Below are 18,999 nucleotides of genomic sequence, written 5' to 3'. Positions count from 1 at the left end.
TGTGGTGCGAAACTAAAAGGTAGAGAGGGAAGCATTAAAACTGGGTCTCTATGTTGTCCCCAGCCAAAGTCCTTTGCTACTTTTGTGAATGATGTAGTCCTATGAATCCATTTGTCTTTGCACTGTTTCAATGATTTGAGGCTCTCAGATCACCAGTTATCAGTAATTTTATTAACCTGTTTGTCTGGGATTTAGAAAGCAGAGCTGATGCACCAGTATGCAGAGAAACGTCTCCAGGAACAGAAAGAAATGAGAGAGCTGGTGGAGCAGGTCGTGGAAGGACACAAGAACGCAAAGCAAGCAAAACTAAAGCTTCAGAAATACAAACAGCAGATAGGTATTTATATATTGCCAGAAAAAAATAAAAATAAAAAAATAATTTAAAAAATGATGCCAAATGTCCCCAAATTACTTTATTTTAGTGGGGTAATTACAATTTTTACTGAAAGGAAAGGTGAGCTGAGGCAAATACCCAGGATATACATTCCCAGAAATGTAAGAATGTGAATGCCAGTAGCAAGTTTATAATGGGTAGATCAGAAATTCTAAGCTACTGCTCATGGCAATTACTCTTTGTTTAAAAGGGAAAAATACAGCACTAATGTTCTGCAACTGGTTTCCCTTCCATCTAAAAGCAGCATATGTGAAATGACTGTACATTTTGTCAAATCAAGTTTTGAAGCTCAGCTTCTTGTGATTCATACCATTAAGAGAGGATTCGCCTAGCAACCACTCTGAAAGAATCATAGCTTAAGATTATTGTCTTCTCCAGAGAAGACAGTCTGGAAAAGAAGATTGTAGCTGAGGAAAGAAAAGACGTCTCCCAGAAGGGCAGCATCACAAGGGAGAAGGATGTAGCACCTCTGAGACAGACCACTCATTAGGATGAAGAGAAATTATGTTACTCATCCTCCGTAATTCTTAAAGAAAATTCTTCAGTTAATGCATCAGCGAATGAAGTCCAGGCAGAAGGCCGTTCTGACTGGCATGTCTGTACATATTCGAATGCAATACCATCTTAACATCTGGTGTACAAATGGGCTACCTCTGTGCATATTTTAGTGAGCAGAAGACTTTTCTCTGCTTATCTTACTCCGTACTTGTATTTGAGGGAGCAGAGAATGTTAGCCAGTCTAAAATGGTCTAGCAAAGCCTACCAACCTTTGTAATTCAATGATTTCTGCGATATATATAGCTTGAAAAACTATGAATGTTTGAAATTGCATCATATCCTTTTATTAAATAATGAAACAGTATACATTAATTAGAGCAGAAATTAGGATGCAATAATTCAAAGTGTCTATTTTATGTATGTATACAATATGCTTCTATGTTGAATAGAATGATAGATACTGGAGGTGGGAAGTACTCATTTGTTTCTCTAATCATTCCTCCCACCAATGACAGATTGTTCCCTCAAGTACCTTTAGATCCGTATTATTATCGTTATTCACAAATGCGTATGAATTTTCCTCCAGATGGACTACTTGTTAAAATATGCAATCAGCTAACAGAGATTAGTTCTTTTCTTTCAGTTCAGGAAGTTTGTGAAGAAAATCGAGAACTTCTTCGGCAAGCTTTAGAAGAAGAGGAGGAGAAGCTTCGGAAAAGATGTGAATTAATTCAACAAATACGAGCCATTGAGTCTTTACCAAGCCTTAAACACAAGTTTGTTGATTTAACTGAGGTAAGCTCAAAAGGAAGAACTACAGTTTTTACATAAATGTATACTGTATGTGCTTCACATGTTCAGAGGAATTGTGTACTGCATGCAGATATATCTCAGCCTGAATGTGTAGAGTTAAACGCAAAGTGACCCCATGACACAAAGATTAGTTTTGAAATGAAACTTTCACGAAGTTTATAAAATAAAATTTTTACCATGAAGAATGTTGTGATGGTAAGTGAGATCTTACATAAAAGTTCTCATGGTAAGTGAAATCTTACGCCCTTTGAACTTTCTTTGAATTTTGCCAATGGTATCTAGGTTTCCCAACATCCTTCAGAAAGAGACTACAAAGTGATTACAACGTGTGCTATCCACCTTCAAAAAGTCACAGATTTGTCAGTCCTCAGTAAGGACTGACACAAAAACAAAGTGTGAACTGTTGTACTGTTTTTCATATTGCTGTGTTGATTGCCATGGTAATTGGCAAAATTAATTTCCTGTGCTTTCAAAACTGTCGACATTCAGGTATACACAAGCGATTGTCTAGAGAACCCAAAACCTGCTGTTCTGTTACACATGTACTGTGCAAATGCCTTGTCTGTGTGTGGTTAAGTCCACAGTAAATGTATCCCAAACTTCTTGGACTTACTATTGATACACAACAACTAATATACCTGACACTGGGCTTGGCAGTGGGCACTTTTGCAGAATTCCCAGACTTAGTCAGCATCTAGAAATCTGTTATCCTACCACTAAACCAGAAGCAGAGTAGCTAAAAGATACTCTTCCATTTTTCACACCCAAATTAAAAAGAAGAATAACATAATATAAAACAACCCCACCAATTTTAAATATAATCATTTTGTGTTTTTTTTCTTCCTTTTTTTTTATTAGTATTCAAATGAAGATAACAAATTCAAAACCATCCATGGCTAGTCTGCAGAAACCATACAGAAGGAACAGGTCTTCCTTCCATGGGGCTGTTCAAACAGTCTATATGATGCTTTGGTTTTATCTCCTGCTCCTCTGAAGAGAACTGAGACATTCACTGATTCTAAAGCTACCTGCTGTATTTGTAGGCTCCAGATAAAGCACCCATCTCATTTATCAGAATTTAGAACACATTTAATCTTAAGTGTGAAATAGGTGAACAATAATAAAACCAACTCCCCAGATGTCAAATCCTCCTTTACTCTCTTTGCTTCTCCACCTTTCCAGCCAAAGAATGCAATTCTCTTTTTTCAAACCCAGACTCACTCCAGCCATCCATGGAGAAATAATACTGAAACCTAATCAAAAAAAAAAAAAAGAAAAAAAAAATAAGTGAAGAGTACAAATAATTATTTTACACCACAGATAATGTAAACTGTCTGCATAGAAATACCTGAAAGGTACTCCAATCTATAGGTCTCTTACTGCTCCAGATAGAGCTTCACATTTTGTCATCCCTAAACAGAGCCTGTAGCGCGTGGTCTCACTGCACAGTTATTACCCAGATGATTCAGTCACAAGATGTAGGCTGCAAAGTCATAAGATGTAGGCTGCAAAGACACAACAGTATAATGTAGTTGGATGTGGAAATGTCATTACTTCTTCAATCACAATGGTAAAATGGTGCAGGTTCTCATTCAGGCAAGTGAAGGTGAATGGAATGTCAGTACTTTTTTATTTGTGAACCTAGTTCATTTCATTGCCACTTACAGTGGCTGTCAACCCCTGACATAGATCTTCCGCTGGAATCGTGTTTGTTTCTAAGTACAGATATGGCTTTAAGTGCATTTTCCCATCCAGCTCATCTGAAAAGACAGCAGAAAAACATAACAGGTTTCAAGTCATACGTGAAAAACTCATTTGAAATCAAGCTTATGCTATTTGTGAGGTTACTGTAGTGTAAGGTTGCTGGAAATGGGGTGGCCATGTAGGTCATATTGCAAGTGTAAGAGAGTCAACCTGAATGATATCTCAGCTTATTTCACAGTTCCCTCATACTCACTATTGCAATGGTTCTCAAGAGTCATTTAGCATTCTTTTGGTGATAGCTTGCCCTATTTTTCTCTTTCTACAACAGGCTTTTTCAAGCTCAATGAAATTAAGTATGTGTCCATAAAATTCACACTCATTCTCACAATTTTTAAAGTACCCAGTTCTTAACTTGATGGCGCTTCAGTTGCCTAAGTATCAGCATTATCTACTGCACAAGTATAGAACCTTTCTTATTTTAGGAACCACTTCACTGAATATTTTTGAAATGCACACACTCAAAGTATTCACCTCTACCATTCTATGCTTCTAGGAAATTCTCTTTCCTGGGCCTTTTTGGTTTCTGCTTGCCATGCTCACACACAACCACTGGGACATATGCTTTGTTGTAAAACATTTTCCTTTCACTTTCTGTGAATACATCTTGGTGGTCATTGAGTAGCTTAAATTAGAGGCAAGGTATGATAGCATTTGCCATTTGCAAATTCACCCTAAATTGAAATCTGAGAACGAGATAAATGATCATTGACTGTTTCAGTAGCCTATGGTGGTACATGTTTATGAAAAAGATGCAAAAAGAAGACTGTTTAACATTAAACTCTTCTATGAGTCTTCTGATGCTACTGGTGACCAATGCTTACTTGGGTCATGTTCAGTAAACATGAGGAGTGTGGAAGCAGAAACCACCGAACCAAAACTGGAGTCAGGTTTTAGGTGAAAAAACAGTGAGGTGATGTTCTCTTCCTACTGACTCAACTTTTGAAGATTTAGAAAGAGAAGCTGTGGGGACCAAAATGGTAGGAGAAACCCTTGGAAATGTTTTTCTTCCCGCTGCCATTACTGTTTTCTTCATCTCTCTCGTCTTTCACCCTGATTCATAGACCTGCTGCTCTGAACAGCCACAAAATGCTCAGTGAAGGAAGGGTTCCTGACCAGGCTGCTTAGATGACATACCAGGCCAGAGAAGAGGGGCTGGGACCATGTCAGTTCTTGCAGCCAAACAGACAATCAGAACATCTGTCTTTGACAGAGCATCCTTCTCTTTTCCTGGTTTTTTTTTTTTTGGTTTTGTTTTTTTCCTTCACATTCTGTTTTGTAAAAAGCCCAAAAGCAGAAAGGTAAATAGTGTTCCATCAACAAGCAACTAAGTATTCTGTACAAGGGCTTTTTTTTCTGCTAAAAAGGATTGTATGAAAACACAAAGGCTCTTTAACTGAATAATTTCTGTTAAAATGATTGCATTGATTTTTACTTACATAGATTTATCATTACCACTTAATTTCAGTCTTAGAAATAAATTTGGAGGAATGGTTTTTCTTTTGTATTGCCCTCCCCTAGTTCAGCCTTTCCAAACTTTGTTATTAATTTTCTGGCCCTAGTTCTATGGAACTAAGTAGACCAAGGCCTTTGTGATTAAAATCTTAATGATTATATCACTCTTAATTTTATACAGCTCTATCTGGTAAGCATCTTGACTTCTGCACCCATCTTATGCATTCCATTATAACATGCCATAGTACCAGATATGTGCCAAAGATGTGTACCAAATCTAGGTTGATAGACAAAAGAATGTTATTTTGTGTGAAAGGGATGAAATTTTGCAAAGAAAGCTGCAGAGAGGCTCAATATTCATGTGGGTTTGTGCAAGTTTTCCCTTTTGTGCAGATGTATATATGCGTAGACCCAGGGAAAGGGAGAGTTTATGTAAGAACAAGGGCTGAAAACTTCAAATATATACACAACTGTTGAGAAATGATCTGTCTTCAGATGCAATCTAAGATGCAGAAGTCTCTCATTATATCTCAGAATCAGACTCATTATCACTCTGTCCTGATTTTGGCTGGGATAGAGTTCATTTTCGTCCTAGCAGTTGATATGAGGCTGTGTTTTGGATTTAGGATGAGAACAATGCTGACAGCACACTGATGTTTTAGGTGTTGCAGCATGGTGCTTACACTAAGTCAAGGCCTTTTCAGCTTTTCACACTGCCCTGCCAGAGTGGGCTGGGGGTGCACCAGGAGCTGGGAGGGGACAGAACCACCACAGCTGACCCAAACTGGCCAAAGGGACATCCCATACCATAGGACATCATGCTGAGCAATAAAACTGCAGGGGTTGGTCTGGCGGGGGTGTGGGGTTCACTGCTTGGGGACGGGACAGGCATCAGTCAGTGGGGTGGTGAGCAATTGCATTGCACATCACTTCCTTTGTATATTCTTCTATCATTATTATTACCACTGTTTTCCTTTCCTTTTCTGTCCTATTAAACTGCCTTAACTCAGCCCACGAGTTTTAACTTATTTCCAGTTCTCTCCCCCATCCCACTGGGGGTAAGTGAGTGAACAACTGTGTGGTGCTGAGCTGCCTGCTGGGTTAAACCACAACACATTCTCATTGCAAAGCAGATTTTAAAAAGCTTTTGTTAAACATTTGTGTTTGAATAATTTAAATTTGGGCATTTTTTTGAATTTCCTGTGTACAAAGCACTTTTTATTCCTTGTCTTTTCAGATAAAAATAGTAGATGCCATCATAGATCAAATCTGTAACTTGGAAATAGATAAATACAAAAAAAATGCGTATTTTTGAGTGTAAGGTCAGTTCTAGTTTTACAAACTTAGAAAATATGCACTTTTACACATTTCAAAACTTGTCTAACTAAAACTAAAAGATAGGTCAGCTACTTTTTTTCTGGACAGCAAATGTGTTTATGTTTAATCTACGCTATACTTCAGTGCTTTCTCATGAAATGTTTTGTGAGCCTACTGTTTTTACACATATAAAAGATGAGCTCTACACCTGAAAAACAGCTTGTAAATTACAGTTAGGTTAGAGCCATGCCTTTTTTGAAGTCAAAACATGTTCAGCATGATTTGGAACACAATCAAAATATTCTGGTTTTAGTCATTTACTCTCCCCTTGCCATTTACTGTGTTATTTTAACCTATATTTCATATTTCCTAGACTGGTGGCCATGGTTTAATTTGTGAAATGTCAGTAGTGGAACTACGTGAACGCCTCGCTCTACTCAGAGAAGCACAGAAGGCAGCAGAGGAAGAGAAGAGAGACCAGATAATTCATGAAAAACAAGCTAAGGAACAACTTCTTCTAGATAAACTGGACCAGATTTCTGTGTTCAGAGCAGAACTTGGACGAGCGGCTGCATTAAAGTCAGTATAAAACAGCATATGACATTCAACACATTGCAACTTTGTTAATATCTTGCTAGCCCCTTCAGAATTCAAAAAAAAAAAAAGGGGGGGGGGGCAAAATACTGCCCTTTTATGAAGCAGTGTGACTTCTGTCAAAGATTACACTGGGGCCAGGATTTCCATTTTATTCTTGAAAATATTTTGCATCAACCGTAACAAATCTTTTTCATCAGTTTGAATTTGTGGTTGAAGACACTCTATAGGCTAGTGTTGACAGCATTGCCTCAGGATTGGGAGCCAAAATCATATCTTGTGAAAGATGCTGTGCCTTTCTTTTGCTCCTTTTCAGTTAATCAGAACTAATTTGATTTTATTAAAATCATTCTAACTTGCTACTAAAAGTGGTTTCTCATTTTCATCTAAACCAATACACTAGGGTTATAGTCTTCTTCCTTGAATTTCATTTGTTATGTAAAAGAGCAGGCTTTATTTTGGAAATTAAAGATATTTTAGGAAGGAGATTTTCTGATAATAATAATAAATTATAAATTAAATAAATTATAGCAGTAGATCAAAGAGAAAAATCTTTGCTTACAGGCTCTCTGATCAAATTTTGTATTCATTATTCATATTTATTATTCATTATCATATTTATTATTCATTGTCATAAAGGATCCATAACCATCATAGATGGTTACATATGCAGAAGACAGGTCCCTTCCACAAAGAATTTAAAATCTAAGTTAAAACTATTTGCAAATAAATCTGAGCAAGAAGAAAACCTGTGTAAAAGTATAAAATATGGCACACCTCTTGATCTTATGCCATTCTTAATACATCTTGACTATTTGCCATTTTTTTGCAAGTTTTCTTTCACTTTTTTTCTTTTGTGAGTTAGATAGTTTAGTCCTTGTCTTGCGATATTTATCCTGCAAGCAGGTGTTCGGGCTGGCATTTTGAAGACATATTCTATCAGGCTAAAAGCACGCATCTTTAGACATGTCTTAAATTTGTGTTTATCACTTCAATACCGAAGGTGGCTTTGTAAGAGTTCAATTCATGTTATTGGTTTATCTTCCAGTTCTAAATCCCAATCACAACAGGCAGTATTGATGTATTCATTCAAATAGTTTTCACCGGTCCCAGCTGTGATTTGGTTTGCTGCTGACAGTTAATCTCCAAAGAGTGAGGTTTTACTGTGTTAGTACTTGGGAGCATAGTTTAATGAGTTTAATGAATCAATAACTGCAGCTCCAGTGGATTGACTGCACAGATCAGTGAACTTCTCTTCTACAGCATCTATAAAGAGAAGACTAAGACTAAAGGACCTGAAATGGAGTTAGAGCTGGAAATAAATTCCCATCTCTAAGCATTCAGTGTTGTGCAAGCCCGTGGGAGCATTTCAAGTCATCCTTTTCCACCAGAGATTCAAACTAGGCGTTAAGAACTTGTATACCTTATAAAATGTGTTTCTTCTAGTGAGCACTCTAATAATCATTTGTGGTAGATAATGCAGTCCGTGCATATTGCGTAGTGCTGGGTTTCTTTAATATAGACTCTTTGCCTTAATTCAAATCTAAAACTCTTCTGATCCTGAAATAAGCTATGCCTGAATGTGAAGTTAACTTTGATTCACTTTTTGTCCCGACATATTTGAAATGTTATTTAGAACAGACCACCATGCCAAAGATGGTAGAATCTAAATGAAATTAAACACTGAGTTTGCAAGCTTCTGTTCAGACTCATGGTAAGGAATATAGGAATATACTTTATTTTAATGGAGTCCTGTTGCTCTCCAAATAAAGCAAATATAAAATTTCATTATAGATGTTACAAGACATTTTCTTTCACGTCTCATAGCTTGGGAGCATCTGCTATGAAGAGGCATCATCAAAACATACTAGAAATGTTGTTCTTCAGGAATGTATTTAATGCATTATCATCCAGAATGCAAATCTATAGTGGTGTTAATATGCAGCATGCTGGCCTATTTATGAGTGCTAGACAATTTGCTGCAGCTTTTGTTTTTCTCTAAACAAGCTATAGGCTTCATGAGTTAAACCTGATTTACAGATCCAGTCTCCTGAAATTTCTGTCAAGTCGATGTGAGTGATTAGTTGTTTGGCTTGTATTGATATACTGCACAGAAGATGTAAAGAGCAAATTATTATGTTTACAGAATTAAATCATAATTACAGGGATAGAATAGCAAATCTTACCAATGGTGCTCATAAGATATCACTGTGCATCAACAAGAAATTACATGTTATATCTTCAATTGTGTTATGTTGAAGGCTCGTGCTAATCAGCTAAAGTATGATGATGGCTAATGATGGCTAAGCTTTTCCAAACAAATGTGCTTTAGTTAGTGTCAGCTGGAGTTTAATTGGGTCCCTACCAAGCAGGTTCCTTTCAATATCATTTACAAACAGACATACATCAACACAAAAGAAGCACATTGAGCAAGCATATAATGAACTATATTAAACAAAATAGGAAATGGAACATGAAAAATTACAGAGACATCAGCCTTTAATAGACTGCAAGCCATGACATCCATCACAGCAGTAGCTTTGTGAGTGCCTGCAGAACACTTAAGAATCAATTCAGTATGTACGCAGGACGTCCCTTTAATTGCTAGAATTTCACACAGTTTGAAAATCAGCACTGGCATATGAAGTGGACAAACATTGGAGTTCTGAGCTTTCAAACATGAACACCAAAAGATTTATGACCGTTTGAATACATCCTAATGTACTGTGGGTATGTGCCTGTATGCTTCAGATCTTTCACTCTAGTGAGGCTACGTCTATATTGCAGGTAATTAAACTCAGTAAGAATCAAGCAGCAGATAAAATCAGTTGGTGCTGAGGCTCCCTCCATCCACATTATCTGTGGCTTGGTGGTTTTGCTTTGGGTTAGATTTAGCCTGGTCTTGGGGCTGCATGTTCTCCCCATTCATGTGGTTTAAAGCTATCTAGAGAAAGGCTGTTTCACAAAACTTCTCATACTCAATTCCTGGCTCCCCTGCAAGCCCCTCTAGGAAACACCACACTATTTTATTGTCTCTCACATTTTAGTGTCTCACATAGATGACAGTAGCATATCCATGCCCCCTTCAGCCACTGCCACATACGTAAGGTACACAGAAGTCAGAATAATTAGCAATATGAGGGACCTTGGTTTGGTATTTCATAATATTTTGGATTTCATTAATTTCACAAATTTTGCAAGTACTTAGGGTGCTGTATGTGATTGCAGTAGGGAAGTAAGGTTTGTTTTCTCAATCCCTGCCGCTGGTAATCAGTTCTTCACTAGCATTGAAACAGTAGGAAGAAATTCATCAGCAATGATGGATCATCAGCATAAAAATCTGAAAGGAGGCTGTAAAAAGATGGAGTCAGGCTCTTAGCGGTACCCCGTGTCAGGACAAGAGGCAGTGGGCACAAAATGAAACACAGGAGGTGCCATCTGAACCTGATCAGGAAGCTTTTCTGTGCTGTGTGGGGGACAGAGGTTGCCCAGAGAGGTTGTGGAGTCCCCTCCTTGGAGAGCTTCAGAAGCCACCTGGACGTGGTCCTGGGCAGCCCTGCCTGAGCAGGATTGGAGCAGGTGGCCTCCAGAGCTCCCTGCCTGCCTCCACCACTCTGCAGTTCTGTGGGTGAACACTGATTATACAGCTTGATAATCTTTATTTCAGCTGAGGAAAACAGAGTAACAGTCGCTTTCCCACCTGAAATGAGGTGCTTAGCAAGTTAATTGTTTTGGAAGAGAGCCAGAATTTGAATGCTGAAATCCCTCACATTAGTACAAAACAGTAATCAATCTGGCAGTAGAGTATGCTTAAGTATGAAAATAATGGCTCCCTTAACAGTGAGCTGTTAACAGATACATTCATTTTCCTCATTGCAATAACTAAGATTATATAGTGCAGGACAGATAAAAGACAAAGTACTGTGAAGTACAGACGGCCCTAGTCACTGAGACTGAAAGAAAGAGGAAATAGCAAAAAATGTATTGTTTATTGCAGTATGGGGCAACCATACTTCTTCAAGTTTCCTTCTGCTTTTAAAAATATGCTTGTGTTTGTTGCACAACACAAGACTATTTGTAAGGTGAGCATATAAAAACAGTCCTAGATGCTCAAGTGATATTTTGGTGCCTAGAATGGTCAAGCAGCCATTTTTACTCCATCTGCTGCTAGTATTGAATCAGTTAAGAACTGTCATGCATCTATCTCACGGTTTCAATGCACGTCTGGAGTTTGAGAATGTAAATGAAGACACTGTTTGGATTTCAGGAGGAATCCTCTGGGCAAATGTACAGGCTCCCCACTTTTTGAACGCAGCTGGGATGACCTAACCTGGCTTTTCCAAGGGCTTTCATCTCATACAGGGAAAACCTTTAGTGCTGAGTTGCTTATTCAGTTATAGGCCAGATGACCTGTTGGACCTAGAGTCCTTTTGGCCAAACGCTAAAATTGCAGGGCAGATAAATAATTACAAGGGATATGTAAATAAGAAGAACCTGGACTGCCAAATTCCATTAGAAATTGTAAAATGTGAAGTAAAAATATATATTTTTTTAATTCTTTATGTTATTTAAGGAAATCACTGAGAGAATGAGTATGGGATGTGAACTTCAGTTTACAAGGGCTGGAATATTTTTTTTAAGTAGAAAAGACACATTTTACCCATCACTGATTGAATTGCTCTGCACTTCATCACAGTGAGCCAAAGTCTTCCTGCTGTTGACTGTATGCACAGTATACACAGGAAGTGAGTAGAGAATGAAATCAGTGGTAGATAAAAAAACCTCGGTTTTTGTTTTATTTTGTTTTCGTTTTTAATCCATGTTCTGTTGAATCTCTCATTAGTACCTTACCCTTCCTCCTTTAAGTAGTTTATACATACTCCCCACACTACTACAGACTTCCTTAGGCACATACAAGAATCTCATCTCATTCCTTACCACTAAAAGGTAATTTCTGACAAGGTCACTAAGCAAAAACTAGAGTTCATTAAACCATTTCAAATATATATGGACATTAAAAGGACTGCAATTTTTTTCAAAGTCTTTCATAGGGAATTTTATTTTGTTTATTTATTTATGGCAGATTCACAAAGGGGCAGAAAACTCTTGTCTGAGACCAAAAGAAAAGACACAAATTCTCTCTTGGACCAAAGATTTGACAATACCTTTTAGGAACCAAGACCATTCTTAAAGACTGCTTTTTATTCAAGTTGTTTACTCAATACCAATAGCTGATAAATATAATAATAATAATAATAATAATAATGGATCTCTGTATAGGTTTTCCAGAAATTATCAGATAATTTCCTATTGAATCTGGAGAGGATTCTTCTAGCTGTGTACTATCCCATTCCAAGTGACTCTTACCTTGCTTCCCATGTGATATGGGGAAACAGAAATTGTGTGAGGTTTTGCTGTCTTGAGTCCTAAAAGGCATTAACTGGCCATCACAGAAAACCAGCACTTTCTTCCCCTCTTTGAGTTTCCATTAGGATGTGCTGTGGTATCTGAAAATGTATGGGACTGGCTGCTTTTTGGAATAGTGTAGATGGCTGGCACATGCCTTCATGTTGAAGAGGACTGAATATCAGTCTGATGATAACCAACTATTCACAATGTTAATTCATAAGCAGCTGCTGCTGCTGCTCCATGATGTTAAACTTCTTGCTGTTTTTCCCGTAGTGGTATTTACAAGAATCTGGATTTGCATGTAATGAAAGGTTTTGTTGCTTATTCCCACTGACAATATTTAATCATCAAGTGTTTACGTAAAAACCTTGTTATATTCTCCTATACCCTTGGAATGCTACTCCTCGTTACAGTGCAAGGAGAAATATCCCATGTTCTCAATTAGATTAAATGATAGTACATCATTTTTAGACTTAGAGAACAGTGTTAAGAATTAATCTCGGTGTCGCAGAGCATGTCACCGTATCAGGGAAGGTACGGAAGTGTTATCCCATCCAGACAGCATGACGCAAGCAGCACAGTTCAGGAAGTGTCTCAGTAAAGCAACTGGAAATGAGAAACCAAGCTAAACTGTGCCCCTTTTTTAGAGTTCACAGTCACATTTCAGAATGTATCATGAGTCAAATTTCCCCTTCACCCAGTTCCTGAGGATTCAGGGAACCAGAGAACAGAATGGCTGCTCTGAAGAATACCTGCTATTACGAGGATTTTCCTATTAGCAAGGATGAAGCTAACAAGGCAGACAAAAACATCTCTCCCGAGATGAAAGAAGTGTTTGCATCCCTGGAATCTCGATACAGACCTTTTTAAAGCAAACTGGTTCTAGCTTCAGAAGGAAAACCTCTTCCTTCATCCCCTTCCTCCAGCTCCTTGAGAACCATAGCATGGTTAAGGTTGGAAGGGACCTCTGCAGGTCATGAGAAGAGTGTGCCTTATACTTCTAAGCTTATATACTTATACGCCCAAGCGATGAAGAAACAGTTCTGTTGTAAAACATTTCTAAGGGGCAACCTGTCAGTGAAATTAGTCCTGCCACTCACAGAGCAGCAGTTCCAGTATTGGCTGAATATGGCCCCAGTGCACTCTGCTCTTGGTTGTTCAGAATCCTATTCAGGTTTCCCATAATAGCAATGTAATGTTGTATTACTGCAGTATAAAAGGACCTTGGAGAAAACTACCCTTGCCAGCTGAGAGAAGGCATCAGATCTAACCAGGTGATATATGATGTGTATTCCTTGGTAGGTCTGACACTTACTTTAGCACTGGATTTGGCCAGAGAATGACAACTGCTCATGGCATAATGTAACGCTACAGCCTGATGATACTAAGCCAAATCCAAGGGCAATGTACAAAAGAGAAAGCTGGATGTAAGTAAGTCACTGTGCAAGGTGGTGCAACTTACATGAAAAGTTGTGAGTAGGTTGTACCAGCTGGGTGAAAGTAGGCAAAAACAGATAAAATGTAACAAAGGACAGAAAAGGAGCTATAATAGAAGGGGAAAAAAAGCAAGGAAAAAAAAAAAAAAAAGACTATCCAATGACCTCTCTTTTATGCTTATGCCTTACACATATGCTACACATGGTACTATCAATTTATGCCCACCTAGACCCTCTAACCTTCGTACATCACTGCCCCATATATTCTGAATCTGGGCATTGAGATTACACAGGAAAGAATATCTTTCATTTGCCAAGGAATACAGCAATTGAGATGAATACTAATGATCATATAAAGAAAACTCTGTAGCTCTCACAAGCAAAAAGCTGTAGCATTAACACAAGTTTTGCACACGTTTTTTTTTCCAAAGAATGTCATGTCAGCTTGAAATACTTCAGCTATTGTCATCACGGCATCCTGTGGGAAGAAATTATTCTATCCTGTTTAGTAATGCTGTTCTGTAAACAACAAGAAGCAAGCTGTGAATTCCACATTCATTGAGCTATATGATTTATACCTGTTTTCAGTCTAGCTGGTCCCCAGAAGCAAGAGCGAATTCATTATCATCCACGTAATATATACTCAGATGGATTTATTCTGTAGGTTGATATTATTTTACCTTCTCATTGCTTCTTTTTCGTTTTGCAGACAAGAAGAAAAGAAAAGAAAGTCCCAGGCTGGTGAAAGTCATATGAAAGATGAACGCATTTTAAACCTACAGAAAAAGATTGTAGAGAAGGCAATGGAGCGTAAAAAGCAAGCAGGACTCTTAAAGATTACTCCCCAGAAAACCAGCATTACATCAAGGAAGGTCTGAGAGTTACTTAAGGGAAATGCTGTGTGATAGATCTGCTGTTTAGGGTTTGACTCTACTGCCAGCACTGGCAGGGGTGGTAGAAGCAGGTTGTGTGACACCTGGGTGACAGTGACAACTCCCCACATAGGCACAGTGTCCCCAAACCATAGCCTTGACCTGAGCTCCATGCCATACGTTCTGCTACCACAGATCCATCTGTCCCATACCGAGCTTCCCACTTGTGTTACCACTCACTCTCATCCTACTGAAACAGGTTCTCCCCTTCTCGCACCCAAGGCATGGTCCAATTTATCATTCCCACGATTTTTACCTGACCCTTCCTCAGCCTGGTCCCACAACATCGAATGGAAGCACCAGTAAGCCTGTGGGCTTTATGCTGGTTTATACTGGTTGTGTTTCCATGGCAAGTGTCTAAAGACAAGGGGTGAGAGCTGCTGCTCCCACTGCTGCTGCTGCCTCTGCCATTGCCTCACACGTGCCTAACATTTACAAGTGGTTCATGTAGCAGTAACAGTACGTCTCCCTCGGCGTATGAAACACTGCAGTGAACAGTCACAACGGGGTCACTTTTTCAAAGCTGTACTAGAGCATTATAAAATTAGAACTAAATCTCCTAATCCTAAAATAGTAATTCTTTACCTACAAAAATAGTAACTCTTTACCTGTTTTGTGAGAAGGATCAAGCTGAATTCAATCAAGAGGAAAAATGTATTTTTCAAGTGTGTATAGTCTAAAAACTGAAATAGTGCAATCTTTCAGAGTATCAGTGGTTGCTGCCCTCAGAAGTCCCATTTCAAGCCACAGCAAGCAAAACATGTAGGTGCTTACATAGACACTAGGTCTATTCCTTTTAGCAAAGAAAATATTGAAGGCCTATTTGAAGAAAGCATTTCCTAAATTGGGATGGCTTTCTGAACTGAGGCTTTGAACATATGCTTAATCACTTTGCTGAATGAGGTCCAGTATAAAGTAGAAGGAATAAATGCAGACTTGAAAGGAAAGCAGCTATATAATTACAAATGTGAGACATTTTTTAAATAAAGAAATTATAAATTCAGAGCTACGACTTTTGACTACTGATGTGGTTCTGTGTGAGTGCTCTGGTGTTTTATAAATGTGAAAAAAGCCAAGGCTTGAAAGGTGTTTTGAAGTTAGACTTTGTCGTGTTTTTTTTTTTTTGATTGTAGCTTTACACACTAAGTCTCCTAAGATGTCACAGTGTTTTTGTTTACGGTCTGCTCAAATGTTAAGACATCTGTAAAAAAGAAAAAAAAAAAAAGAGAAAAGAAAAACACAGGAAAACCTTAAGGTTACTATAAATTATTTAGATGCTTTGGCGTTTGTTCCATCAGTGCTGTTCAGCTCTGCATGACCCTGTCCAAATGTTATTACAGCGAAGTGGTTCAATTCTGGTCAGATATGCCCAGCAGCATCTTTTTCTAGTTGAACTGCATATTGCTGTACATGGTGTTAGAGTGACTATAGGAAAATAATCCTTAGTTATGGTGTAATAGCTATCTGGCATTCAGTTTGTACTGCTACCTTTTAGGCTTCTCAATATATAGACAAAAAGTGAAACTCACCCCATGTATTAAAGTCCCAAGTCAGATCGTAGCTTCAATTACGTTTGTGATAGCCTCTGAGGCCCAACACATTTGTGTTGGTAGAAGTGAAAGTAACACTTGTTAATAAATCACTATTAAGTTCTTAGTAAAACAGAATGTATATTTCAATTTGGAAAACTAAGATACAGAAAGCTACCATTAATTTAAGAAAATGTATTTTTTCTACCATTTTAAGTGAAATATCAGATTAAAAAGTAGCTGTTTTCTGTTTCTTACGAGCTTTATGGGGAATGATCCCTTGTGAACCTAGCTTGTAAATCAGCAAACCAGCAGAGTCTGATAGGATTTGTGCCACTGTTCATTTACAGCTTCAAGAATAACCTGATGGCAAAGAAAGAACATAAGATTCTGTGGCTTTGGAGCCACAGAAAACTATCCAGATAGTTTTAGCTTGACCTCACATTCTGTGGAGTGTTGCAGCTGGGCAATTTATCTTAAACTGGGCAACCCAATTGAGTTACCTTTCTATCCATCATGCCCAAATTGATGTTAACATTCGCCAATCATGTTAGCAAATAGCTGTGTTACCAGCCAGCCACATTATCAAATAACAGTTCGGTGTATCTAAATAGCAGCATTATATTCTCTGCAGTCTGATCGTGTGTGTCATCTCTGCAGGATTCTTTGCAATGGAACCACTGGAAAGAACTGGAAGAGAGTCGGGAAAGGAGGTTCAAGACCCTTCAGTACGGCTTCACGGCCAGAGAAACAGCTCAGAAAATGGCTGCCTATGAGGCAGCAAGAAGTGGAGCCACAGCTTGTATATTGCGCTCTGAGGTAAAATAAAGTACCCTTGGAACAAACTCAGGCCTGTTGGAAATCTCCCAGTGCGACTATTTACTACAAGGTTGAATTTTAATCTTTATCTGATCTTTGCAGTGTGAATAGCAAAATTTGGGTCATACAGGCACAATAGAATAAAAATGTGTTAATTTTTTAGAATGGAATTTTATTTTAAAGCTATAATGGTATATATGTATATTCTTCTGTTAGAATAAAAAGCTGTAAGAAATCAAAATAGCAAATGTCTGGGGGAGAATGCTAAGGTCTGTATTTCTGCTATCATTGCATACTGGGCCGTGGTTTTTTCACTTTCCCAGAGAATAAAAATGGGGGAAAAAACAAGCAGCATTTGTTTATATAAGCATCTTTTCAGAAGGCATGCTCAGCCCAGGCTCCTAACACATCTTCCATGACAGTAACTGTGTGTAACAAGATCACCAGTCTCAACACTGCTTTTAGAGGGTAAGGGAAAAACTGTTCAGAAGGTTTAGATGACACGATAGCCTGCAGCTGCCAGAGGCCAGACTCAGTGACCCGACAGACCATCCCTCTGTTTGCAGAGGTTAATGTCTTCAGTCTTTAAACAGTGGAAGGAGAACATAACATTGTTTGATCTCTTTAGCAAGCTGCTTCCAGAAAAGTCAAAATTCTGTTACTCACCTAGAAGATAATTTGCCCTCTATGACAATTTCTATACTCAGTAAAACAGCTTTTAAATCACAAGACTTACTCTAGGCACAAAGCCAAGGAGGATATAAATCTGAATTAAAATCTGCACAGCAGTACGACTATGTAATGTATTTCTATTTTAACTTGATGCCAGTTACTAAGTGTTTAATTATGGCTATTGCAAATATTTAAATTGAAGGAGACTGTCATTGACATTAGAGTCAGGCAGCTGCTTTTAATGCTCTCACAACATTACATTTCTCACTTTTTAGAGCGGGAAGTCTAATGGAATTCTTTTGTTGCCATCTAGCTGTGAAGATCACTTCCACAATCTGCAAGCTGATAAAATGCGCAGTATTTTTCATTTGTTGCAAATGCTATGGTAGTCCACAAAAGCAATGTAGGACTCATGCTCTGTAGGAAGAGTTAGGGAACCTACGAGAGTGAAAAGGAGGAGTGATAGCAGCACAGCTACAGAGAAGAGAGAACGATGGCATTATGTGTGATAGAGGATTGTAAAAGCCTAAAAGGACAAACACTAGGTGGCAGGGAGTTCATCTTCCTTTGCAGTTGTTCAGCATTCTGTTGCAGAACGGCAAAGCCGGGTCTTGACTATAACACCTCAGTTTTCCAGAAGCTAACAATTGACAGGGCTGACAGTCATGTTTTGGAATATTGCATAGCTGAGTAGTACCTCTTATACTTTTTGATATATCTTGCATTTTGAGATTTATTAATTTTTTAAGTGTACTTAGGTAGGTAATAAAGAAATTTAAAAAAACTATCATACTGCATGGTTCTTCCCCTGGGATGTTGGACCAGGCCTTCAAAATTCTTACTCAATTGCAATCAAGGTGACTCAGAACTATTTCCTTCTCCATGTTTTCCCTGCTTTCAAACGGAAGGGCTGAGGAATCTCAATAATCTAGCTGTGGATTCATCACCATCAGAAGTTACAAATAGCCCCGTTCTTCGTTCTTGTTACCTGAGGATCTGATGCATGAGTTCTTCTTCAGAATTAATGTTTAGAGGAATATAAAAGAGTTTGAGTCTTTAAAGAAAAATACCAATGTATTCTTATTTTCCATAAGCTATTGATTTTAAGGTGATGGCAGTTCTTGCAACAGAATATACAGGATAACATTAAAAATAACACGTTCCTCAAGACAAACGTGTGTAACTTGATGTTGGAGGCAGCAGACCCTATCCAAAACCACTCTGCCCATGGCCACCAGAGCACTTTCCCTAGTATTATTCCTCATTCCAGGAATATGGTACACTGAAACCTAAGGTGATCCCACAGAGAGCCAGCAAAGGTCTGGCAGGATTTTCTAGCCTTAAATTATAAAAGCAGCTGTAATACCATG

The 18,999-nt window shown here is 38.2% G+C and overlaps 1 protein-coding gene across 1 annotated transcript in view; it reads left to right on the top strand.

Annotated features, from left to right (window-relative positions):
* The window catches only part of CFAP99 (cilia and flagella associated protein 99), a 56,652-nt gene extending 39,360 nt beyond the window's left edge, over nucleotides 1-17,292 (top strand). Inside the window, 5 exon segments of the mRNA XM_040556052.1 lie at nucleotides 196-337; nucleotides 1,536-1,687; nucleotides 6,612-6,817; nucleotides 14,387-14,549; nucleotides 16,799-17,292. Of these exon segments, the coding sequence (XP_040411986.1) occupies nucleotides 196-337; nucleotides 1,536-1,687; nucleotides 6,612-6,817; nucleotides 14,387-14,549; nucleotides 16,799-16,966 (831 nt within the window). The 3' untranslated portion in view covers nucleotides 16,967-17,292.
* Nucleotides 17,293-18,999: the final 1,707 nt, after the last annotated feature.

Source organism: Cygnus olor, chromosome 4, assembly GCF_009769625.2.
Source record: "Cygnus olor isolate bCygOlo1 chromosome 4, bCygOlo1.pri.v2, whole genome shotgun sequence".
Lineage (NCBI taxonomy): Eukaryota > Metazoa > Chordata > Aves > Anseriformes > Anatidae > Cygnus > Cygnus olor.
Note: the sequence above shows the minus strand (reverse complement) of the source record. Positions and strands in the feature narration are given on the sequence as shown.